At 31.7% G+C, this 27794-nt stretch overlaps 1 protein-coding gene across 1 annotated transcript; it reads left to right on the top strand.

Annotated features, from left to right (window-relative positions):
* Positions 1-39: 39 nt before the first annotated feature.
* Positions 40-26157, top strand: LOC129946075 (dynein regulatory complex subunit 4). The gene is made up of 5 exons (XM_056056102.1): positions 40-179; positions 4412-4448; positions 18018-18182; positions 18435-18738; positions 25047-26157. The coding sequence occupies exons 1-5, from the start codon at positions 177-179 to the stop codon at positions 25954-25956; spliced, it is 1419 nt and encodes a 472-aa protein (XP_055912077.1). The 5' UTR covers positions 40-176; the 3' UTR covers positions 25957-26157.
* Positions 26158-27794: the final 1637 nt, after the last annotated feature.

The raw sequence follows: 27794 nt of genomic DNA, 5'->3' as shown, positions 1-27794 counted from the left end.
AAATCAGATTTTGAAATTTAATCGCAAACGAAATTTTCTTGACATAACTTCGAGTCACAATCTACAAATTAAAAAAATTAGAATCAAATATATTTTGTTTTAATTTTTGTATTCATTCAAGTTATAAGAAATATTTAAATTCTTCAATTTCTGTATCCGTTCCTTTAGTTTGAATAATGGTAAGTGTTACAAAATCAACAAAAATATTGAATAAAATCCTCCAGAAAAGTCTACCAAGGCTCTTCCACACTCTGTACGTTTATATCCCTTTCTTCTTGGGTGAATCTTTTGGGATGTTTCCTCTTTTTGTTTCTTAAGGAACAAGCTTGTGATATGCCTGTGCAGTGCATTTCGGTGGGCCCACCGAAACGACGACGACGGACTGAGCGTTTGCCTTATGTGTATTTAACAGGAAATACTATGCACAAATCTGGTGGCAATTTTTCAAAAATATCATTTCTCCCGAAATGCAGAACTACAACGAGATTCTGGATTTAGCTTAGCATCGCACTGTTGAAGCTCAGGCCCCCATCGTCATCGTACATATACGAGAAGTAGAAGACCCCTGTCTGAGGGGAGGTTTTTGTGTTGTGAATAATTTGCAGTCATAAAATATGCAATAAGCCAACAGATGTTGCGAAATTGTTTTGAAAGCCGCCATCACATTATTTAAACCCGTTTGTTATTTGTGTATTTTTGTGATGCCGCCCGCCAGTGGCAATGGTAGCCAAAAGGCAAAGCATTCACCCGCGCCTAGGGTCGGTATTATTGTTGAAAGGCTACAACAACAGAAAGCAGCAAGTAGGAGTACTCTTTCAAACATTACGACGCGCCGCGCGGTACTGTATGGCTCTAGTTCACACGGTGGGGCCCTTTTTTAAAGCGTAAAACTGAAAATCGCATTCAAGCGTGGTGCAATAATTTCCGCAAAATTTAATGTGTTTTCATCAACAAAACAGACAAGTCAATTTTTCGGCACCGCACCTTCATAGCCACCGCTAGTCGCCACCACCAGCCGGCTGGTTGGCAGTTTAACGTTTTTTTTTAAAACTTTTTATTTTATTATTATTTATTTTAAAATTTTTCCCGCAATTTGTCGCTAACTTTTGACACTTGGGGTCAATGTGAGGTGTCCCGGAGGCGTCGGCGATGGCAGAGCGTTTTAAAACACGGCTACATGGCTGCATTTTATATATTTTATTATTATTTATCAACCAACAATTAATGCAATCGATATACCTACGAGTGGTGTATAGTTGTGCCGATTTTCATGGAAACCACTCAAAATTGGGCAACCCCAACTCCGGTACAATGGGGACCTTCCAGAGCATCATCACACCGAATAGCATCGGCCGGCCGGGTATTCGGTATCAGCATCAGCTACAGCAGTGTCAAGAAGTGGTTATTGACCGATAAACATTTACATCATAAATATTAAGAGGAAAGAGCGGTAGACTCCATTACTTGCACGTTAAACAAAAACAACAAAAAAGCGTACTTTATACGAACAAGGACATATACGTATAAACGGTGTTAAAAATGTGCTCCCACATATTTTTTCGTATTTTTGAAATTTGTTTGTGTTCACCTCTTTTGTCCTCTGCACCATTTCGGAGGGTAATAAATCGCAATTGGTGGCGGTTGGAGTGGAAGTGACGGATGGAATAAATATTTATTATGAAAACACAAAATGTTCAATATTTAATGTGAATACTTTTTTTTTATTGGGCAATTAATTTAAAAAATTAAGAGTTCAGAAAAATGAATTTGTATTCAATGCAGTTAAATAGAGCTGAGGGATATTTAAGGTTAGAATTAAAGCTTTAAGCCTTTAATGTGCAATTTGGTATTTATCAGTTCTGCATAAAGTAGACATTACATAGGTCTAGGTTCAACTTCAAAGGATCTCAAAAATCTCAGTCATATTAAACTTGACAGTATATGTCACAAGTTAAAAACTGATAGGTTTGCAATACTATACTTGAAAATGAAAGTCAGCATAAAGAGTGAAGTATGCAATGGGACTTAACATAGCCCCAAAGAAAATAGTCGAGAGGCGTTAAAAAGTATCAACGAGACTGGCAATCGACTGTCCCATTTCTTAAGATAACATGCTTATCAAACTTACTGTTCAATAAATCGAAAGTAATTTGTTATGTGTCCAAGTCACACTTCGATTCAAAGAAGAAAATTTTCACCCGCATATTTTGATTATTGACGAACGCAATGAGCTTCGCCATTGAAGTGATTTTGGAATAAAATTCTACATCCTGGCGCTTCTTTTCCAAAGCCCAATCAGAGAACGTACTAAGGTTCAAATGGTTCATCGGCTTTAATTCTCGAGTCAGATTGATATTGTTTGGGATATCAATACGCAAAATACCCCAAAATGTGGTTTGAGCGATGCCCAATTCTCGAGAACGCTGTGGATTTGACTGATTTGGTTCGTTTGCTGTGGAGCCCGCTGAACGGTAGCGATATTTTGGACACTCCGACCAACACATTGTTATGCTGGCACGGCATCATCACGCGATGGATATGCACACTCATATTATTGCCTCCAGAGCTGTAAAAACTGCAGTCATTTTGGGACTGCAGTTAAGTCACTAATAAGACTTTTTTTCTTAAGTATTTTTACTTACAAAAGTACTTTAACTGTAAGTAAACAGTCAGCAGTCAGTACTTACTTTTTGACTTGGCAGTTAAAAAAAAAGCAGTTAATTTACTAAAAGTTAATTAACTGCAGTTCTTTTAACTGGTTTAAGTCTTTTTAGTGAGTAGAAATTTCTTTGTACTGGGGTAGGTATTAGAATTTTTAGTCAGTAGGTCTTTTCACTTCAGTTAATTAACTTTAAGTCAATTAACTTTTGTTTAGTATTTTGACTTCTTTTATTCTTTATATTAAGAGTACGTCGTTTGAGAGTATATTCAAAAAGTTTGAATATTGATGCGTTTTGAAAACGCCTTTAAAAGTGTTGTTCCTTTTTTCGCATACATTATATAGGAAACCTCTTTGTTATGAGCCAAACAGCATTGTTACCTCATTGCATAGGTACCTCATACAAATTTCATATTATTTTCAAAATCCCTACTAAAAAAAATAAATTGCCTTAAAGTTAATTAACTGCAGTAAAAAGACTTACTAACTAAAACTTTTAATACCCTAGTACAAAAGAATTTCTACTGGCTTAAAGGACTAAAACCAGTTAAAAGAACTGCAGTTAATTAACTTTTAGTCAATTAATTTTTTTTAACTGCCTAGTCAAAAAGTAACTACTGACTGCTGGGTGTTTTTTTTTGCAGTTAAATTTCCCAGTCGCAGTATTAACTTACATTCAAAAAATTAGTTAATTATCTGCGACTTAATTGAATGCACTTACCCAAAAGACTGTAATCTTTATAACTCTGCTATCTACTTGGGTGATAATTACGACATAAAATTGGAGTTAACGCTTTAGTCGACAATGTTGTCTTACAGTCAATAAAATTGCATTCTTCCAATGAATTTTGAGGGCCTTAATTTAAATCCAAATTCTAATCAAATTTCTGATTTATTACTTTTGAAGTACGATAAAAAAAAACACATATATAAATCTTTTTAAGGCTACCTTAATTTATGACGTAGCTTTTATTTAATAAAACTCGTGATGGTTTTCCAAATCTATAATCTCTTGCTTAAACATTTATATTTTGTATTTCATATAATATCACCTGTCTTACAAAAATCTACAAGAAACGATAAATCATTTTTCCTTAACAAAACAATCAGTCAAAACGGATTGAAAACTTATTTGTGTTCCGGTAACAAATCTGTTGTGTTGACAATTTTATTATATCAAAGTTTTGAAATATATATTTAAAATATATAAAAGGTGAATACGGGTATTTTTAAAACTTCAGCAAATTGTTAAAAAATTGTTTTTCAAAAGAATAAGAACTTCATGTACAATTTTTTGTTGTTTTTGGTTGTGCTTAGCATTTTCAGAGGGGCATATTTTTAAAAGCTTATGTGGTAGAAAAAGTTAAAGCTTAAATTCAAACTAAGGACATCTTAATTAATTCAAAAAAGTATTGTTTTGTTTGTGCTACAGAAAAAAAACGCAGTTTTGTCTACGAGTGTATTTAGTTAAAGGCTACGTTCACAAATTAAATTCAAGTCCCTGCTGGAAAATCTATATCAAGTTATTTTGTTAAAATAATAAATTTATTTCATGCACGCATAAATGGTAATCCTCCCTAGCGCTGTTTTTGTGACCACTGATGTGACATTTCTTCTCGATTGACTTGGGTGCTTTTAACATTGAATTTGTATTTAATGTTAACATCGTCTTAAGTCTTATTAGGTTCTAATTACAATTTATTTATTAATTTATATTTTAAATGAGAATAAAATTTCTTCTTTTTCTTTTAGCCTCCAAAAAAAGGAAAGAAAGGAAAAAAAGGTCCAAGTAAGTATACTTTAGTCTAACATTATTATGTAATTTTTTAAATACGTATTGAAATTTTTTTAAATTCGTTAAAAAAACTGATGCAGATTTTTGGGTTTCCCTTTTTCGAGAAATACATAATCTCCATTTTACTAATGCCACACCTTTGTTTTTAAAAATTAAATATCAATCATTATGAATATCAAAATAAAAGCTCCTATTAGAGGTTCCATGTATTTAAAACAATTAACTGATAATTGATATCACTTCCTATGAACAAAATATAAAGTTGATAATAGAATTTTAATAATATTCCACATATGCCCAAGTGACCTTTTTCAATGATGTTAAAAGAACTTTATTATGTCAGGTTTATTAACTCCCCATAGGAAGTTATTGTAATGGGTCCAATTTGTAAAATTGAAAATTTTACATTTCTCGACGTTTCAAGGTCCCTAGAGTCGAAATAAAAGATTTTTAGAAAGATGTCTGTGCGTGCGTGTGTACGTACGTTTGTAATCGAATTGACAGTTTTTTATAAAAAAATAAAAATCTAAAAAAAACATTACTCAATAGTTGGTAAAAATTGAATATCAATTCAAATATCTTTTCAAAAACTTGAAATTTAGGCTTCAAACTTATTTTAACTTATAAGAAATATTGTTTTTAACATTTTGAAAAATCTTGAGAAAAATCGAATTAACAGTTTTTTTACAAAAAATAAAAACCTAAAAAAATGAATAAAAGTTGGTAAAAATTGATTTTCGACTTAAATATCTTTTTAAAACTTTGAGATATTGGCTTTAATTTACTTTTATTTTTCAAAAAATATTGTAGTCAACAATTTTGAAAAAAATCGAATTGACAGTTTTTTCACAAAAAATTTGAAAACCAAACAAAAATTAACAAAAGTTGGTAAAAAATGATTTTCAACTCAAATATCTTTTCAAAAATTGTAGATATTGGCTTTAAACTACTTTAAAAAAAAATAAAATAAATAAATAAATTGGGTGGCGCGACAGTCCGTTGAGAACCAAGGCCTAGTGACTTACAACTCTCAACCATTCCTGTGTGCGAGTAATGTTGTCAGGAATGGAGGGGACCTACAGTTTACATGCCGACTCCGAACGGCTAATTTTGAGAAAGCACTTTTTCATGACAATAGTTACTCTTGGAGAATTTGTCAATTCCTCGCAAGAGGCAGTACCCGTGAAAAGACTTTAGATGGCATAGGCAGGGATCGAACCCAAGACCTCTAGCATGACAGTCCAACGAACTAACCATCATGCCACGGGTACCACTACTTTTACCTTTCAAAAAATATTGTTGTTAAGATTCAGTAAAATTTTGAAAAAATCTAATTGACAGTTTTTTGTACAAAAAATTAAACAAAATTGGGTAAAAATTGATTTTCGACGCAAATATCTTTTCAAAAATTTGAAATATTGGCTTCAAACTTATTTTATTTCACAGAAAATATTTTTCTCGATATTCAGTAATTTTTATATAAAAATCCAACAGTCATCAAAAATTAAATCTACATAAAATAGTACGCAAATTTGGTAAAAATTGATACGAGTAGACGGGATGGGAAGTTATCAGTGTGGGTCGCATCCCAGCCTCTTTTTTGATTTGATATGATTATGTAAAAATGTCGTCCAAAAGTTTAGGGACTTAGTGACCTGTTTTATCTGTTTTTTTATTAACTGAAAAAAAAAATGATATAAAAGGATCTTCAAATCTTTAGTTGTATACATTATATGATGTTTTGAAATTTGTTTCGAAAATATGGAAAAAAAAATCCGACTGTTTCATCTTTGTAAGAAAAAGCATCCATAATTATCCTTCTTTAGTCTTTTCTATTTCTGTTCTAAGGAATAAACATTGTTGCTGATTGTATTTTTATGGCTTACTTAAATACATATTCGCCTCTCTATAGGTTTTATGTTGTGCCTTTGTAAAGCCATCTTCATTTATTACAAACGGTCATTAAATTCACTTATAAGCACGCATCGCAACGAAATTTCATTACTTCAATTAAAATTTTTTTTTTAAATCTCCCGCTCACCCTGTTGACGCTCCAATTGGCACATACCATTTAGCTGGCGTCGTCGTCGGTTGCCTGGCATTCGAAAAATACACTAAATGGGACCGCGGTGGCATGGCATGGCGTCGTCGCCAAGAGAAGTTAAAACAAAACTCTTATGTCCGTTCCACATGCATGTTAGTTGCCTTTTATATTTCAATCTCAACCCAACAGATGCATTCTTTGTGTATTGCCAAGCGTAGACAAAACTTTGACGGTGACCATTATAGCTGTTTGCTTCATGGTCAACAACAACCATCAGCGGCTACCTTAGCTACATTTTTCAACTACCCACAGCTACATACACCACAAAAACGGCTAAGGAAAGAGAAAATACCACCAATGATAAGAGCTGTTAAAAGGACACTGGACGGAAACTATAGACAGTGAACGAGCATTCTCCTGCTCCTGATGAAGATAGTGGAACAAAATTATAACGACAAAGTGAGTCCATGGGCTATCAATGCAATTGGACAAACAGAAGGCAATTAAATGGTACTTCTTATAGTGCAGCCACACGGATCGTCTAAGTTATATACTTTTTTTCACAACAAAACTTCATAGGTCCTTTATTTCGATGCAGGGGATAGGGGAAAAGTATACACCTCTAAACTACATTATAGTATGTGGAATACTCGTATGCGTAAAAACTGCACTCTCCTTTGGAATAATGTCTGGAAAATGAACATTTTAATGGTTGTCCTTGCATTTCCGGTCTTTGTCTGTAGTCGACGTAGTCGTCGTGCGTCGTTACGGTAACTTATAATTAATATATACAATAACCATATCATAGACAAATTTAACGCAACATTAAACTTCTTAAGTTCGAAATTATGTGCTCAAAATATTTGAATTGTATTTCTACTTGAAACAAAAACATCAAAAATTCTTCCTCCACGTTAAGGGAACATGAAATTAGTTTTGTTTCAAACACACAAAACCATTAAATCATAGTTTTGCATGGTAAATTTTTAGAAAATATTTTAAAACTACGAGTAAAACAGTAGAATATTTTTGTCAATGCAAAAATAAAAACCATTTGTCCTAATTCCGCGATTTCTACCTGACAAAATTTGTGACATAAATAAAAACAAAATCGTTTTTTAAGCATTTGCTTCTATTTAAAAAAGTTTTAATTTTGAAAATTTCAACTTAGTTTTTCTAATTTATTAGATTTAAATTTGATGAAATTAACAAGAAAATTCATGACATTACAAAAAGGTGTCTTTTTCTATAGATCTATTGATTGTAATATTCATCAAAAGTATCAAAAGCTTAGCCCTATAGTTATTTAAGTAAAGTTCTGAGTACGTCAGTCAAAACATCAAAGTTCCCATTAAATTTACAATCTACAACACCAAATTGGATAATCCAATAAATCAATTAAACGTGTATACCTCTACTTTACGAACATAAACATATACAATACATTACATTCATGGCTAAAATAATAGCACCAAGAATTGATTTTTGAAAATTATGTTGGAGCAACATTTTGGAGCAAATATTTTGTTAAGGGTTATTTTTTGGATTTTCCATCGGGCAATACTTTCATCGGAGCTGTCTTTTTGACATCTGTCATTATTAAAGTATGCTAAGATAGATTTGTTATTTCATAATTAAAAAAACTTACTTTTAAACACGACGTTTCCAAATTGTGCAAATTTGTTACCAAAATAATCGGTTCGCACCGGCGGCGCAACGAAACAATCGATTTCTTTAAGATAACTTTTGGAAACCCCATTATCTCGCGTCGTAGGCCTGTGGTCTCGGACACCGCTGCACTATTTAGTTTGGGGTGAGGTGACGTTTCTTGTAGGATATGCTTAGGATTATTAACGCCTTGGAAGAGAATATTGTTATTAAAAGCGACCACATAGGTACAAAAGTGGTGGAAAATTGGACCTTTCTACTGAAATCATTTTTATAACATAATGGCAAGCCCATATCTCATTTTAATAAAGCTAAATTTCTAGCCATACTTAACTTTTAATTGTATACGTTTTCTTTCCTCTTGGAAATTACACGTCTAAAAAAACTTACTTTATAAAATTCGACATTAAGTAAAAAATCATTATTTTAATTCAATTGCAATAATTCTATTTTTCTTAGAGCCAACTTGGTACTGACATGATTCTAAAAGAGGTCACTATGGTTGCCTTCCTTGACATCGTAGGTGTTCGTAGGAACAACGTGGAGACATGTGCAATCACATCTGCACTGACATCTCTAAATGTAGAGAGTTCGCTTCGGGAGTTAATTCATTTAATGCTTACTAGCAGAATAATTAACTCAAAACTTGGCAACTCTTCTAGTAGACGATTTGTAGTAGAGGGACACCGCAAGGTGGTATTCTATTCCCTCTCCTTTGGTGAATGAAATCCTAACTAGTCTGTATGCGGAGGGTTTCAGAGTGATATGCGGACGACGTTGCTATAGCTGTTTCAGGAAAGCATCTTAATATCCTAAAAGAACTCTTACAAAATGCCTTGAACAGACTAATACTTTGGGCTGATCGGTGTGGACTGGGTGTTAACCCACACAAAACCGATTTGGTCTTATTTTCGAGGAGATACAAAATTCCATTTGTCAACCCTCCTTATATTAAAGGAATCCAATTAAAATTCTCAGACGAGGCTAAATACCTGGGTCTTGTCTTAGACAAAAAACTAAATTGGAAACGCAACGTACAGGAAAGAGTCAAAAAAGCTACTGTAGCTCTCTTTTCCTGCAAAAAAGCTATTGGTAATAAATGGGGTTTACAACCCAGAATCACGCATTGGCTATACACATCGGTAATCAGACCGATTTTAACGTACGGTGTGGAAGTATGGTGGACTGCTTTAGAGAAAGGTAAAACCAGGGATAAGTTAAATAAAGTCGCTTATAAGCTCGATAATAGGTGTCATAACCGCACACGTCTAATAGGAAAGCACGCCACGAGACTTGGCGTATTCTCAAATGACTTTTGCAGAAGCTGTATGGACGAGGAAGAGGAAGAAACGGTTCTTCATCTTCTCTGCACATGCCCTGCTCTAGCTCGAAAACGCAAGAATTACCTACGAGAATTCTTCTTTAACGATCTAAACGATCTAAATCATATCGGTATAATCAGCCTCTCACGTTTCGTAAGGGACTCAAGCTGGTTCCATTGAGCTTAGGAGGAAGCCTCAAGATTCATGTGGTATCACAATGGGCCATTAAACTGGCCTAAGTGTGTCCGTTTCCATCTTGGACAGCCACTATAACCTAACCTAACCTAACCTAGGGGACGTTATAGCTATCATTAGCTTTCATTATGTAAAAATTTGTTTTGAGATTTAAAAGCTCTTTATCGCTTTTGTCATATTTGTAATATTCATATTAATTGATTTTCATAATTGATGGCTTTCATCATTGGTTTCAGCTTTCATTGCAAATTTTTCACATTGGGCACAAAATTCCAGATTGAAGTCAAACCTTTCCTCATTGAAATCAATCATTTGAGGTTAAGAGTTGATAATTGAGCCAGTTTAGACAAAATAAGGGACGAAGACAACTGCAGTCTATTGCTCTCCTTAGGGAGCGTTCAAGTATTACGCAGAGCAATTTTTGAAGATTTTTGACCCCTCGTCCCCTTGTAACGCACCGTAACGTTTCTCTGTACAAACCAAGTGACTATTTTTACCCCAAAGTCGCAAAAAAGTATGTTACAGATTTTATCATTGGTATAGTTTTAATTGCCTTTACGGTAATATAATAATACTAAATAAAACAATTTCATTTTTTATAATTTTTTTAAAATGACGGAATGAAGGGATTCCCCGTAAAACGTAAATGAAAAGGGTTGCCAATTTTGGAGTTTAAATTTCCTAATTTTGTATTTAAAAAAAAAACAACAATTAGACGTAAACTTTCACCAAGGCAACTAGTTAGTTGATAAGGCGTCATACATTTTAAATTCGGAACTTTACTTCATCAACCTTTAATCGTGCAAAAACTACTGAAACATAATTTTCTACAAACAAATTCTCAAGCAAGCTACAAGTCTATCTCGACTTGTATTTTTTATTTTAAATAAATATTTCTTATTTCAATACCAATGTTACGAGGAATCCTATAAATAAATAAATCACAGAGTAATAAAGTTCAGCTTTTATTTAAATTAACAATCGTGATTACGCGTCATTTTGACACAAGTGGAATTGACTTGATAATTAGGGAGATTTTTGATGGCTAACTTTCCAGCGTACTTTCCAATGAAGTTGCCCTAAATATAAGGCAATTTTTTGGCAGCTCGTAAATCAGATACTAGAAACCTTCCTTATTTTTAAGTGTTTAATGTCGACTGAACTTGGCCATTAAAAGAAAAACTGACATAAAATGATCAAAGTTTGAGTGGAACGATTTTATTTCCAATTATAAACTGAAGAATCAGCTGTTCATTGGAAACGATTTCATCATTGAAAAATTAATAATGAATTTTTTTTTTTTTGTTGACACTTGACAGGAGGAAATCTTCAAAAGACACTTGGCAGTATTCGACACCAAGTAATCTTGAAGGATCGAATACAGATTTTTCTTTCTTAACTTTGTACAATCACTTTGTGGGAAGTTTAAACTTTTAATACTTTCCCATAAGACCATAAGCTCATGAGGCTTAGTTCTTCTTAATCTCCGAAGATGGTTGCTTATAATCAAGACGGACTCCATTTCAGAATTAGAATGACTTTGCAGTTTCTGGTTGTGCGATACAGCATATTTTTTAACAACTTCTGTAATCATTTCTATTTGTAAGTCACGATGTAGATCGGTATTTCTTATGTACCAAGGTGCATTAACTATTCCACGAAGGACTTTGTTTTGGAATTTTTGGATGATTTCGGTATTTGTTTTCTTTGTACAGCCCCATAAATGGATTCCATAGGTCCAAACAGGCTTTAGTACTTGATTATACAGCATTATTAACTTCCCATAGGAAGTTATTGTAATGGGTCCGATTTGTCAAATTGAAAATTTTGACATTTCTCGACGTTTCAAGGTCCCTAGAGTCGAAATAAAAGATTTTTAGAAAGATGTCTGTGCGTGTGTGTGTACGTACGTTCGTACGTCCGTACGTCCGTACGTCCGTACGTCCGTACGTTCGCGACGTTTTTTTCGTCGTCCATAGCTCAAGAACCAGAAGAGATATTGACTTCAAATAAATTTTGTTATACAGATAATAAGGCAGAAAGATGCAGAAAGGGCTCTCAAGAAAATTGCGTGGGTGGTTTTTTTACCATAGCAGTTTGAAAAAAAGGTGAAAATTTTGGTTAACCCTTAATATCTTACGAACCAAAAACACTAGAGACTTGAATAAAATTTTATATTTTATATTGTAACGTGATACCAAACAAGTATATTTTTTGAAAAAAATCAATATAACGGTTTCTTTTATAAATCAATAAAACTGAAAAAAAAAATTTGTCACCTACAAAATTTTACGACTGAAATATGATTTCATCTCCAAAACAATTTTGTGCAATGAATAATAATGTTTTTGATATCTGATAAAATTTTGAGAAAAATCTAATTGACAGTTTTTTTATAAAAAATAAAAATCTAAAAAAAAGATTACTCAAAGTTGGTAAAAATTGAATATCGATTCAAATATCTTTTCAAAAACTTAAAATTTAGGATTCAAAATTATTTTATCTTATAAGGAATATTGTTATCAACATTTTGAAAAATTTTGAGAAAAATCGAATTGACAGTTTTTTTACAAAAAATAAAAACCTAAAAAAAAATTAATAAAAGTTGGTAAAAATTGATTTTCGACTCGAATATCTTTTTAAAACTTTGAGATATTGCTTTTAATATACTTTTATCTTTCAAAAAATATTGTTGTCAATATTCAGTTAAAGTTTGAAAAAAATCGAATTGACAGTTTTTTTACAAAAAAATAAAAACCTAAACAAAAATGTATAAAAGTTTGTAAAAATTGATTTTCGACTCAAATATCTTTTTAAAACTTTGAGATAATAGCTTCTAATTAATTTTGACTTATAGGAAATATTGATTTCAACATTAGGACAAATTTTAAGAAATATCGAATTTACAGTTTTTTTTACAAAAAATAAAAACATAAAAAAAAAGTATAAAAGTTGGTAAAAATTGATTTTCGACTCAAATATTTTTCCAAAAATTGTAGATATTGGCTTTAAATTACTTTTTTCTTTCAACAAATATTGTTGTCAACATTCAATAAAATTTGGAAAACAATCGAATTGACAGTTTTTGTGCAAAAAATTAAAAACCTAAAAAAAATACCAAAAGTTGGTGAAAATTGATTTTTGACTCAAATAAATTTTCAAAAATTTGAAATATTTTCTTCAAACTAATTTTATCTTATAAAAAATATTGTTTTCAATATTTGATAAAATTTTGAAAAAAATCGAATTGACGGTTTTTTTTACAAAAAATAAAACTCTGAAAAAAAACAATACTAAAACTTAGTAAAAATTTACTTTCGACTCAAATAGCTTTTCAAAACTTAAAAATATTGGCTTGAAACTTATTTTATTTCACAGAAAATATTGTTTTCGATATTCAGTTACTTGTATATAAAAATCTAACAGTCCGTTTTTTCACAAAAAATAAAATCTACAAAAATAGTACGCAAATTTGGTAAAAATTAGTACGAGCACATATAGACAAACTTTTAAGCAAGACAAATCGACAGACAGGATGGGAAGTTATCAGTGTGGGTCGCATCCCAGCCTCTTTTTTTGTTTTGGATTGATAAATCAGAGTTGTTACCAAGCAACCAGTACATTTTTCTATATTTCAAGTTTAGTTCTTCTCTCTTCTTTTTGATGTGCTCTTTCCACTTAAGATTTGCATCCAAAGTCATTCCAAAGTATTTGGCCGTATTGGCGTAAGGTACAGCTTGATTATTAATGATTATTGGAATATTGTTTATCTTTTTATTTGTAAAGCTTATATGTGAAGATTTTGTTTATTGAGTTTGATACGCCATTTTTCGGTCCAAACACTTACTGTGTCGACGGCATTTAGTAGTTTTACTGCTGCCTTAGATACACATTTTGTAGGGTACCAAAACTGCGGTATCATCTGCAAAAGTAGCCATTATGGTGTGATTACCAACTGGAATATCCCTTGTGTATAGTAAATACAGGGTAGGACCTACGACACTTCCTTGTGGTATACCGGCTTCTATTTTCTTCAATTCCGAGTATTCTTGATCGTACCTGACTCTAAACAATCGGTCTGAGATGTACGATTTTAATATTTCAAAGTACTGCCTGGAAAGATCCCTTTGCAGTTTGTACTCAAGTCCCTCAAGTCAGCTGAACATACTTGTTTTCCTTCTAATGCTTTTTCTATTACATCCGATATTCTATGAACTTGGTCTATCGTGGAATGTTTATTTCTAAAGCCAAATTGATGGTTTGGGATTAACCTTCTTTCTTCTATGATTTTGCTAAGTCTCTTCAGAAGCAGTTTTTCAAAATCTTTTGCAATAATTGGTATAAGCGATATTGGTCTGTAAGCCGTCACTTCTGTAGGTGATTTACCTTGCTTTGGTATGACAATTACTTCAGAAATTTTCCAATGGTGCGCGACATACCGGTGCTTAAGGCATGTATTTATTATATATTGGAGTTTTATGAAGGCTTTCAATGGCATTTCTCTCATAACCTGAGCAGTAATTAGATCGTAACCTGGTGATTTTTTATTTGGTAGTTGATGTAAACACATACATTTTATTTCTTTAAGTCTTACAATTATTATTTCACTTTCATCTATTTTTCAACAAACTGTAAGTTATTTTCAGCCGCGTTTGATGAGTATGGCTTAAAAACATTCGCAAGATGTTCAGCGAAAAGGTTAGCTTTTTCTTTTGGGTTACCGATATATTTCCCATCTTGAGATTTCAAGGGCGAGTTTTGTTACTGTGGTCTTTTCAGGCGCTTGACTGCTTTCCATAGCGAAAAATCGGTTGAAGCATCAGTCATTAAATTCCTTAGGAATGTACTGAGTGAATCATTTTTGAATGTGTACATTTGTTTTTTAAGATTGTTGTTCATAGGTTAAATGTTGTTTTTTCATCTGGAATTCTAGTATTTTGCCATTTTCTTCGAGCTCTTGTTTTCTCTATTATCAACTCTCTTATCTCAAAAGGATATTTTATTTCATTTTGTCTTCTATTAAAATACGTTGGAGTACTTTCTTCAGCGGCCTGTTGCACATCAGCAATAAATATTTCCACTTCATAGTCAATTTGCTCGATTGTATCCAAGGGAGATCTTAAATTTATAAAACTTAAAAGCCTTTCTCTAAAATCATTCCAGTTTGTTTTTTTATTTATAAGCTTTGGATTACTTTTTTCTAGTACTTCTGATTCACTTAGTGATAGAATCACTGGAGTATGATCTGATGACAGGTCATAATTACCTTCGACACTAATGTGATTTCGTTTTATTCTTTTAGCTATTGAAAAGTCAATAAGATCTGGTATCATGTTAGTATCGGAAGGCCAGTAAGTTGGCGACCTGGAAGAATAGAATTCGCAATTGTATTTACGGCCTGCCTGGAAAAGTCTTTTGCCTTTTGTTGATATAAGTCTTGAACCCCAATGGGTGTGTTTCGCATTGAAGTCTCCGCCAACAAGAAAGTTATGCCCAAGAAGATTAAATAGATCTGTATAGTCTCTTCTGTCGGGGAGCGCCATGGTGGGCAATATATAGCTGCTGTCTTAAACTCTTTCTTTTTCATACTAATACTAATAGTTGTTACTTGCATATTTTCACTAGTAAACTTGGCTACTTCATAATGTTTTAAGCTATCTTTTATAAGAATCGCCAATCCACCTCTTGCCTTGTCAGCTGAATGTGGAGCGTGGAAACATGAATAGTTTTCTATTACATTATCTAGACTATACTCATTGGAGAAATGAGTTTCGGACCCCAGGCAAATACCGATATGTTCTAGATCTAAAAAGATTTTTAATTCGGATGAATGTTGTATAAGACCGTTTGCATTCCGTGTAGCGATTTTAAGTGTTCTGTCCATCATTGTTTTTTAAGAGCGACTTTTCGCTAGCATTTTGATATTCAAATCCTGTTTATCAATTCTTTTAAGAATAAGTTGTATAATGAATTGAAATAAAAGTTCTGGGTTGAATAAAAAATGTCGTTTTGTAAAAAAATCTACGACTCATCAGGTTCATTAAACATAATAATTTTGAATCTCTTCATCACTTTTAAATCTTAAAACAAAATGGCAGACATTTTCAAACGCAGTGAACTGTCAAAGAAGGAATTCCAATAATTAGTTTTAACAATGAAACTCTCCTCAAATTGGAAATCTTGATTAGCTAAGTGCACTGCAAGTGCAATACGTAATCGTACAATACATACATATATAGAATTCTGATATAATTCTTAATTGAATAGTTTGACTACATATTTACCGCTAATTTAATATATATGTAGCTTTTTCATGACCTGTTAGTTGTATGCATGTACTTGCAAAAAAAACAGGTAAACTCAAAATTTAAAAAGAGGCTGGGATGCGACCCACACTGATAACTTCCCATCCCGTCTGTCGATTTGTCTTGCTTAAAAGTTTGTCTACATGTACTCGTATCAATTTTACCAAATTTGCGTACTATTTTTTGTAGATTTTATTTTTTATGAAAAAACTTTATGAAAATTACTGAACATTAAAAACAATATTTTCTGTGAAATAAAATAAGTTTGAAGCCAATATTTTTAATTTTTGAAAAGCTTTTTGAACCGAAAGTAAATTTTTACCAAGTTTTAGTATTGTTTTTTTTTTAGAGTTTTATTTTTTGTAAAAAAAACTGTCAATTTGAATTTTTTAAAAATTTTAATAAATGTTGAAAATAATATTTCTTATAAGATAAAATTAGTTTGAAGCCAATATTTAAAATTTTTGAAGAGATATTTGAGTCAAAAGACAATTTTTACCAACTTTTAAACATTTTTTTTAGGTTTTTATTTTTTGTAAAAAAAACCTGTCAGTTCGATTTTTCTCAAAATTTTACCGAATGTTGAAAACAATATTTCTTATAAGATAAAATTAGTTTGAAGCCAATATTTCAAAGTTTTGAAAAGATATTTGAGTCGAAAATCTATTTTTACCAACTTTTAATAATTTTTTTTCGGTTTTTAATTTTTTGTAAAAAAAACTGTAAATTCGATTTTATTCAAAATTTTATTGAATGTTGACAACAATATTTTTTGAAAGATAAAAGTGAATTTAAGCCAATATCTAAAAGTTTTTAAAAGATATTTGAGTCGAAAATCAATTTTTACAAACTTTTATTAATTTTTTTTTAGGTTTTTATTTTTTGTAAAAAAACTGTCAATTTGATTTTTTTCAAAATTTGATCGAATGTTGAAAACAATATTTGTTATAAGATAAAATAAGTTTTAAGCCTAAATTTCAAGTTTTTGAAAAGATATTTGAATCGATATTCAATTTTTACCAACTTTGAGTAATGTTTTTTTTAAATTTTTATTTTTTATAAAAAAAACTGTCAATTCGATTTTTCTCAAAATTTTGTCAGATTTCGAAAACATTCTTCTCCGTTGCTCAAAATTATTTTGGAGATGAAATTATATTTTAGTCGTTAAATTTTGGAGGTGACAAATTTTTTTTTTCAGTTTTTTTGATTTATAAAAAAAACCGTTAGATAGATTTTTTTCAAAAAATATACGTCTTTGAGATCACGTTACAATATATTATATAAGATTTAATTCAAGTCTCTAACGTTTTTGGTTCGTAAGAGATTTAGGGTTAACCAAAATTTTCACCTTTTTTTTAAACTGCTATGGTAAAAAAACCACCCACGCAATTTTCTTGAGAGCCCTTTCTGCATCTTTCTGCCTTATTATCTGTATAACAAAATTTATTTGAAGTCGATATCTCTTCTGGTTCTTGAGCTATGGACAACGAAAAAAACGTCGCGAACGTACGGACGTACGGACGTACGGACGTACGGACATACGGACGTACGGACGTACGGACGTACGAACGTACGTACACACGCACGCACAGACATCTTTCTAAAAATCTTTTATTTCGACTATATTGACCTTGAAACGTCGAGAAATGTCAAAATTTTCAATTTGACAAATCGGACCCATTACAATAACTTCCTATGGGAAGTTAAAAATGTTCCTATTATTTTGGACATAGCTGTACGTATAATAAATATACTTATGCTCCATTAAAGTCACCCAATCTTTTGAGCTTACAGAACCAATATCTGTCTTATAGATATTATACACAATACGTATAGAATCTCAGTTTTATTCAATTAAAATTCTAAATTCAATTGATTATCATATTGAAGTCAGTAGCAGTTCAGATAGATTGGATCTCGCTTTGAAATTCTTGTATTTAAGTTCAACCACTACACTTAACATATAAACATACACATGTACATACATTTCTTATATGTATCTACTTTAAACTCCTATTTGATTTTACAGACCTTATCGATGGAGTGGACACTTCCACCATGAATCGAGACCAACTTGAAGCTTTTGCCTTGAGGCTTAAGGCCGAAATGGAACGTGAACGAGAGGAAAGGAATTTCTTTCAATTGGAACGGGATAAAATACGAACATTTTGGGAAATCGCCCGAGAGCAATTAGGTAATTTAATTGTGACAAAAAGTCTTAAGTGAATTTTGTATATAGTATAACTCTGCTGTCTCTACATTGAAGGTATTTAAGACACACAAAGACATATCGCACTAATCATATTATCATTTATTGAATCTTCGAAATGAAACAATTAGATTACTATTATATGGGTTTACAATATTGATTGCGATTTAAAATGACATTCCCTCTCTTCTCCTTTTTGTTTAATGTGTGTCACACTGCGAATTGCAATTTTTGAAGAGGAAGCTCGAGCTCAAATACATAACAAGGATCGAGAAGTTCAAGAGGCTCAAGAAAAAGCCGAAAATGAAATCCGACATGTTATTCAGCAAATGAAGCATTTGCAATATGAGAATAGTACGAAAATTGGTGAAGTGCGAGCGGAAGCTATGACACAATTAAAGTTGGCTCAAGAAGAACATGTTAGACAAGAACAAGAGTTGCTGGATGATAAACGGGAGCTGAAGAATTTATTGCGTGAAAAAGATGAAACTACGGATTTGCAATTGCAACAGCTTAAAATGAAGAACAATGAGGAAATATGGTGAGTTTCTTAGTATAAGCAACAGGTGCCGCTATAAATTCATTACATAGGAAGATTCCATATGTTATTTTTGCAAATGGCGGCAAATGTCAGTTTTATGTTCACAACTGTGAAGTTAGCAGGTGATAAAATAGAATAGTCAGCAGTACTTGTAGTGCTTATGTAACTCCTTAGAAACGACGAATATTTGATTTTATTTCCTTTTGGAATAAGTCGTCGATGGTGACATTATTTTTATATAACCTTTCGTCAACTATCCTTGAATCCACAGATTTCTGTTTCTTTTCTTCATAATACATAACCAAATTCTCCAAGAGTAACTCCTGTCTAGAAAGGCGCCTTTTTAATAAGCCTTTCGGCACAGATAATAAATATACAGATGTCTCACCCTTATGGTGAGAAATGATATATGAAACTGAAATCAACCAAAAAAAGAGCTTTTTCAAAAAGTTCAACACATTCACTAAAAAAATACACGAAAGCTATGTTGCTCGTCTTCTTTCCTATGAATGAAAACTAAGGCAAGGAAAAATCTGAAATCATTTTTGTATGTTCTTTTCCTCTCATAATCCTAATGCACAGTAACACATAACACACCAAGATCATTCTTGACAAATGAAAACAAAACTGTTTTATTTTGATTTTTTGTGGTGTGGTGTGGCTGGTGGTGATGCGTTGAAAATATAGGTGCAGGAGAGTTGATCGCTTGTCGACGACGAGAAAAAAAAATATTTACAGTTGTCATTGGAAATAGAAACAAAGCTAGGACAAGGTTGTCTTTATAGCTAGAGTTTTTATAATCGGATGTGTTAATGCTAGTTGCGTGCATTTATGTGGATTTTTGTTATAAATTCCTCTTTTTTCTTCAATTTTGTAAAATCTCCATAAATACATTTTTCTGTTTTATGTGTTTTTAAACGTAATGAAGTGTTGTTGACTGCACTGAAAAAAAAAGAATCATATTGAAGAATGGCGTTCATCAACTGAAAATCATCAATAAGATGAAATTTTCATGCATATGATTCACAAATTCATGAAAACTTTTTGATGACGGATGAACGCATCATCAATAAGATGAAAGTGCATTCATCAACTTTTTTGGGAATATTTTAGCATAATTTGGTATGAATTAAGTTCATCACTTCATCAAAACTTTTCATCAATATGATGAAAGCATCTTTTTGTTGAATTAAGATATTTTTTCATCTTATTGATGATTTATTCTTCATATGGATGAATGAATTTCAATTTGATGAATGGATTAAAGGTCATTTTTTTTTCATCATATTGATGCAGACTATCATCAAAAATGGACTTCAATTTTATTCATGTAAAGTGCAATGATGTTAATCATCATCATATTGATGAACTTATTCATTATATTGAAGAACAAAACAGACTTATTTTTTATCATGTGGAGAAGATGAATCGATATGCGTGATCATCTTACTGATGACCTAATTCATCACATCAATGAAATAAACAGCCTTTTATTTTTATAATACAGAATGTGAATGGATAGTCATATTGATGACTTTTTCATCTTTTTGATGAACTAATTATCGTAATTATGAACCAACATATTACATAAACAGACTTTTTTGTCATATGCACAATTTAAATGGATGGGTGCATGGAATGGAGTTTTCATGAACTAATTTTTCAGATTTATGAACAAAATAGAATGTTTTAACAAGCAGAATGTGAATTTATATCAAATTTTTCATCATATACTGATCATATGAATATGATCATGAAATACTATCATATTGATGATTCTTTTCATCATATGCGTTTATCCAGCGTTGTCACTTTAACGCAGGTCTATTGCAGTTTAATTTTTCAAAAAGAATTGCCCATAAAAAATAACTGCACTTTTTGTTGTCAAAGAATTAAAAAAATATACATTTATACTTCAACATATATTTCAATGCTCATTACAAATTCGGTCCCAAACTTAAATTTTTAAGATGAGTTCTTTGACTTTTAAAAGTAAAAATATTAGTAAGTTTAGGTTATGGAATTTCCGGACCGAATTCCAAGAAAGCACAATAAAATCCTTTAGAGATGTTTTGTCGAACTGGAATCGCTGTGAGCTTGAAAAAGGAAGTAGATGTCTCAATAATCTAATCTTCATGCCTGGTTTAAAATTTGTTCACGCATTTTCCAGATTAGCTCAAAAATCTTGAAATTTTTACTTCAAATGTTAAATATATATAAAAACGCGAGTAAGGCCAACCATGGCTTAAGCGAGTAGCTTTTGTTGAGCTATTCAAAAATTGAAAATAAAATCAAAGTAGATATGTACCAACATACTCTATCTACCATATTACCAACATTTTTTATTGGCTCATTTTTTGTCGATAAGTCGAATGCAGAATTCGACTGAGTAACGACAACCCTGGGTTTATCTTGCTTTATATAATATGTAGTTCAGTTCTTTCAGTTCTATTTTTCTCAAAATTGTATTGAGTTGAAAATCAAATTTTACCAAATTTTATTAATTTTCTTGTTTCGGTTTTTATTTTTTGTTAAAAAAACTGTCAATTTGATTTCTCTCAAAATTTTTCAGAATGTTGAAAACAATATTCCTTATAAATTAAAATTGGTTGGAAACCATGATCTCAAATTTTTGAAAAGATATTTGAGTCGAAAATCAATTTTACCAACTTTTATTGAGTTGTTTTTTAATTTTTTATTTTTTGTAAAAAAAACTGTCAATTCGATTTTTCTCAAAATTTTACTGAATGTTGACAAGCATATTTTTTTAAATTAAAAAGTAGTTTAAAGTAAATATCTAAAAGTTTTGAAAAGATATTTGAGTCGAAATTCAATTTTTAAAAACTTTGAGTAATGTTTTCTCAGGTTTTTATTTTTTATAAAAAAAAAAAACAGTCAATTAGATTTTTCTCAAAATTTTACCAGATGTTAAAAACTTTATTTTTCGTTGCACAAAATTGGTTTGGAGATAAAATAATTTTGTATTCGTAAAATTTTCGAGGTGACAAATTTTTGTTTAGTTTTTTTTGATTTATAAAAAAACCTTTGATTGGATTTTTTTCAAAAAATATATTTTTATCTGTATAACAAAATTTATTTGAAGTCGATATCTCTTCTGATTTTGAGCTATGGATGACGAGAAAAACGTAGCGAACGTACGATCGTACGAACGTAAAACACAGAAACCAAATCATCTGCACATTCACTTGCCCACACAATATTTTCATATAGCAATACACAAGCAACTTCTTCTATTCTCCTTACCGGACACCTAACAATCGACATTCACAAAAAAATAAACAAAAAAAAGATCCAACATTATCACCCCTTTTTTCTTTTACGCACCAAAACGCGCATAAAAAAAAGATATACATTTGTTTGCAACGGATCAAACTTTGTTTTTGTATTCGTTCTCAAACAAAATGACAAATGAGAAGAGAAAAGTTTCTAAAACGAAAAAAAAAATATGCAAGGCAAAAAGAGCTTTCTCAGCTTTATTTTTAAAAGCTCTTGTCTGTTAAGGCTTGTCTGTTAAGAGAAAAAAATGTTTCATTTTTTCCTGCTGGGATGAGACATCTGTTACCCGCGTTTACAAGGAGAATTGAATCCGAATTGAATCAGGATTTAGCGCCGTATAGACCTGGATCGGATCGAAATAGGATTACTCGATCCAATCCCACTGCAAGAGGTGAATCGAATCGAAAATTTGTTTGTAAACCCGAATCGGGGAATCGAGTTATTGGTGTGTGAGGTTTTGCTTGTGTGCGTGCGATAAGTTTTTTCCCTCTTGTTTGTTCTAAGCAAAAATAGTCCATTTAAATGGAGTATTTTTGGTTCTAAGCTGAATTTAATTTGGCGCTCGTCTTTGTGTTTAGAGCATTGTTCCAAAATTTTAAGTTTATTTAAAAGTAGCAGTACGCACACAAATAAAACCGAAATGTCATTTCGATTCCATTTGAATTCGATTCCTCGATTCAGTGCCACCATATACCTGGATCGAAATCTCAATTCGATTCGATTCGATTCCTCGATCTCGTCTTGTAACCAGGGTATGTATAAATTTATTATCTGTGCTTTCGGATTCCTCATACAAACTGTAGATCCCTTCTATCACTGACATTACTCGCACCCAGGAATAGTTAGAAGTTCTAATTCACTTGGCGTTGGTTCTCTACGAGCTGTCGCACGACCTATTTAATTTCTTCATTTACACGGCCGGCTGCCAATCAATTGCCTTCCAATTAAGGCAACTTTTTTGGAAAATTTACTGGAAGCTAGTGAACAAAAATATAACTTAAGGGGCTTATAAATAAAATTCACTTTCTCTTAAAATTGTGTATGTTTTTTTGTTAACATTCTTAGTGCACACTGGGTTTAAGAATTTCAACAGACATAGTAATTAAATTATGCTGTCAAAATAACACAACGTATTCATTGGGTTACCCAAATCCGTTTGGAACTTCAATTTCTACTGATTAGTTGCCGCAACACATACGGCAAATTGTATGGGCTAGCTCTTTATTACCAAGTCAAGTCTTCTAAGGTCAAACTGTCTGCTGATATGTTTTTTCATTTAACTATTATACTTCAGATACCTTGGATTTATTTGTTAAGTCAGCAATTTTATTTAAAGTCTTATGTCAAAGGGTTCCTAGACATATTGGTAAACAACAATAATGTTTTTGGTACTTTCTGAAAGTAAATGATAGTCATGTAAAGTTTTAAGTTTCAAATTTATGACACCTGGAAAATTAACTTCTGCTTCGGTCTTATTTTTTTTTTTTAAATGCAATTCACTGCCAATGAAGTCCCTAATGTTGTATGAGCCTGCCCAATTTTATATAATCTTTTTTCAGCTGAAAGACATTCGAATAATGAATAACTGACCTGTCAAATAATATTCAATGTTTACTTTGGATTATGAAAACCAAAAATAACTTCAACTGTACCCTATAAAGCGATTGACATGTTTCTTCCAACTTTATACGTTTTTCAGATGACATTTAGACACATTTTGTTTCATTTCACAATTTTAACAATTAGTACCTACATACATTGTAACAAGTTTTAACTCACACCATACTATAATAATTTTCAAAATTGATTCTGAATTCGTCTAGCTGATAAAAACAAAAAAAGTAAAACTTATTAATGTCAAAGTGACATTTAGTGCTAACTCTTAAGCCTCAACTACAATAGACTTAACCGAGCTTAAGCCAGCTTAAGGGAACGAACCAATACGCAGCCTTATATGTCACTAACCATAGTAGACGTTGCTGCTCAGATTCGTTAAATTTCACTAACTTTCGCACAATTCCGCATGAGCCATTTAAATGGCTCGAGCTTAAGCAAATGTCAAATTTGAAACGCATTTTGTTTGACATTTGCTTAAGTTACTTGAATCCATTATGGTTACTTTTCGTTTTGACGATAACTTCTGATAACTTTTCGTTCGGTTTTGACATTAGCTTACTTTCGGTTAAGTCTATTATAGTTGGGACTTTAGTTGCAAAAGATATACTTAAACCCGTTTTCTTATAGTTATACCAATAATTCACTATTTAGACGTTTGCATTCGAATTTTAATGATAACTCATTTTGACGTCTCATTATTTATCGCTCTCACTCTATATCCTAAACATAATGGTTAATGCCTGTCTCACTTCCACTATTTGAAATGTTAACAACTTTATTTAAAAAAATGTGACTACTGCCTTAAAATTTAGATAGGAATTTAAAAAAAGTTAATTACTTTAAGTTTCTTCAATTTTGCATTAAGAAATGTGGCATCCTCGCTGTAATTCATCCAAGCTTCTCACATAAGGGAATAAAGTTTTCCAAATTTTAATCATTTCAGATCACTTTGTTTAAAATTCCTTTGCTTTTTTCAAATTTAAATGAGTTCATGCAACAAATATGCGACAAGACAAACTTTCAAAATAAAGACCATCATCCTCAACCAGAATATTATTTAACTTTATTAAATCGACGGTCGTTTCTCTGTTTATTAATAGCTGTTATTACAACAACTAAAACGAAAACATTCCTTTGAACAATTAAAAACTTTAAACTATCATCACAAAAAAAAAAAAACATAACAAAATATTCCACAGCATGTACAAGAGGCAAAAGGGAATGATAATAAAGTGTGCACCACCATTCTGCTTCCACTCACTTATGATGGCTTCTATCCGCACTTGGGTCGGGTTATTCCTTTTTAAAGTATAAATTACTACCCTTAAATTATATGACTAAAAATTGATATGGTTATAACGTTTTTTTCACTATTTTTTACTTTTCGAAAACAGCCAAGTTACGGAACGTTTTGAAGCAGAGGCAAGGGATATGGTTCGCCTTCATCAAGAAAAGATGCAACAATTACGTCATGACATGGAAATCAAATATCATATGGAAATGTTCGAAGTTGAAGAACGCAAAGACACCCAGATCCAAAAACTTAACGAAGCCCATGATGCTGCTTTCAATGACATGAAGAACTATTATAATGACATTACACTCAATAATCTATCTTTGATAAGCAGCCTTAAGGAGGAAATGGAAGAACTCCGAAAACAATCTGAACGAAGTGAACGACTTTATTCCGAAACATTATCAGAGAACAAAAAACTCGTAGAGCCTCTGAGCAAAGCCCGTTCTGAATTAGTCGATATGCGTCGCAAGCTCGAACACTATGACAGAGATCGCCACCAACTGTCAAGGCTAAAGACTCGAAATGTCAATGCTGAAAAACAACTGACTCAACTGAAATGGGAATCCGAGGCTTTAATTCTGCGCAACGATACGCTTGTCGAAGAACGCGAAAAACTAAAGTCGAAATTTGAAGAAGTGGTTGTCGAACTTCAGCAAAAGACTAGTCTTCGAAATGTCATTCTCGAACGTAAGATAGCACAACTTGAGAATGATGCCGAAAAACGCGAAGCTTTACTCAATGAAACCTTTGCTGCCTCAGGTTTGAGCCCGGATAATATGAAACAAAAGATTGACAGTTTGCTTAAGGTAAAGAACAACACTATCCAGGAGCTGCATTATGAGTTGGCACGGGTGTGCAAGGCACACGATGATTTACTAGCAACGTACGAAGCTAAATTGGTACAATTCGGAATACCAAGAGATGAATTGGGCTTTGAGCCATTACGGACCGCGGGCAAGATAAAATTTGGCTCAGGTCCTGCTGGGCTAGTGGCAAAAAATCAATAACAGCCAGATGAAGTGTGAATGCTGTGGACTTTTAACTATTATATTGGTCTATGGTCGGGTTTTTTGGATGTGGTAGTGGAACTGTGACAGGAAGTGGGTGGAATAAGGACGATGGCAAAGAGCCTGATTGTCTGGTTGTGAAACTATGAATGTGAGAGGATAAAGTATATGAAATAAATTTTTGTAGTCGACTTTTTTTTATCCTTTCGTTTTTCTCTTTCTTGCGAAATTCTTTTTGTGTGTGTTTTCTTTGTTTCTCAGACACTGCTTTTGATTTGATTTAAATGAACGATTATGTCTGCTAGGCAGAGAAATAAGGAAGTGCATTAGAAGGAGCAGTCGTGTTCTTTTTTACAAGAATTTCCGACAAGAGTAAGAGAAAGTAAATTTTATATTTGAAAAAAAGATGTACCACAAAGATTTTTAAAGAAAGAATAAAATGGTTTAAATCAGTATTATGAAGTCCTAAATAGGAAATGTCCGGTCATATTAATTAAAATTGACAGTTATTTTTTTTAAATTGCTTGTGGGTTTTTATCTGTCAATTTATAGATTTTTGATAAATGAAATGTTGAACTTATTGAAAGTGTTTTCCAATTAGGACTAGACAACTTGTTCAATCGGAAAAAGTACTTAGTGTCCCTTCGAGTGGTCCATTGGCTTTAATCCAAACTCAGAAATTCATACAAATTGTGTTTTCTGCACCACGATAGAAGTCTTGAGTTTACTGTATAAATTGAAAATGACAGTTCGATGATAAGTGAAAGGGTGCGTTCAGTAATAAAAATTCAAAGTTATGAAGTCCCTATTAGAAAATTAGATATGTTTTGCGTTTTTCTTTTAAGTTCTGACCAGAATTTGAAATGCCAAACTCAAAATTGTGTTCCTTTTTTGTTCAGTCAATTTCGAGCATCAAAGTTGTCCAAGCACAGGTAAAGAGCTCGGAAAATTAAAACCAAGCGTTTTCACTTAAAACCTAATCTCAATAAAAAAATTCAAGCGTGTGAGCGTGTATTAACAATCTTAAAACCAAACTTAAATGGCGATTAAAGATAGCAAATAACGTACTTTTTGTGATAAATATTTGGGTAAATATCAAATTTAATTGTTAAAAAATTCAATGTCAGTTTTTAAATGGAGAAATTCGGTGACGATATTGTTTTATTTCTAGATTTGAAGAAATTATGTTTCTTAGTGTTCAGATAACGTGCAGAGCAGTTTTTGCTTAGAGTGCGTTTTGCATATTTATAGTGTCAAATAATTTTGACAAATGTAATTTAATTTACTAAACGGTTTATCAAATATGCATATTTAAAAATAAAATATTCATAAACTCAAGTTTTTCAAACCTGAAGTAAATCTCATTTCAAATGTAGACTATTTTTACTGGCAAAGAGATATTTCAGGAGCATTTAAAGATTGTTTTAGAAAATAACGTGGCAAACACAAATTTATTTAATTTAATAAAAAAAATGTTCATATTTTACTGATCGGTCAAATTAAAATGGAAAGTGATATTTGACAGCATGTTTGAAGAATGTGAATGTAAATCGTTTGAATCTGTCATACGTTCATCAAGATGTATATGTCAAACATATTTAAGAATGTCAAAACTCCTAAGTAACAAGATTACCTTGCTTTGACATCCCAATATAATTTCAGAATAACTTGGACCAACTTGAAACTCTTTTGATGTTGCTCATTTTGACGATGCTTCAATTTTAATTTTTGTTTTTTTTTTTTTGTTGTCTATTGTTGTATGTTTATAAAGGGATAAAGAAATAAGGCAAAAATATTTAAAGACCGTTTTTTGTATGCATCTTGAAAATATTGAAGAA

Source organism: Eupeodes corollae, chromosome 2 (assembly GCF_945859685.1).
Source record: "Eupeodes corollae chromosome 2, idEupCoro1.1, whole genome shotgun sequence".
NCBI classification, from domain to species: domain Eukaryota; kingdom Metazoa; phylum Arthropoda; class Insecta; order Diptera; family Syrphidae; genus Eupeodes; species Eupeodes corollae.
The sequence above is the reverse complement of the archived record's forward strand: the minus strand, read 5'-3'. Positions and strand labels throughout refer to the sequence as shown.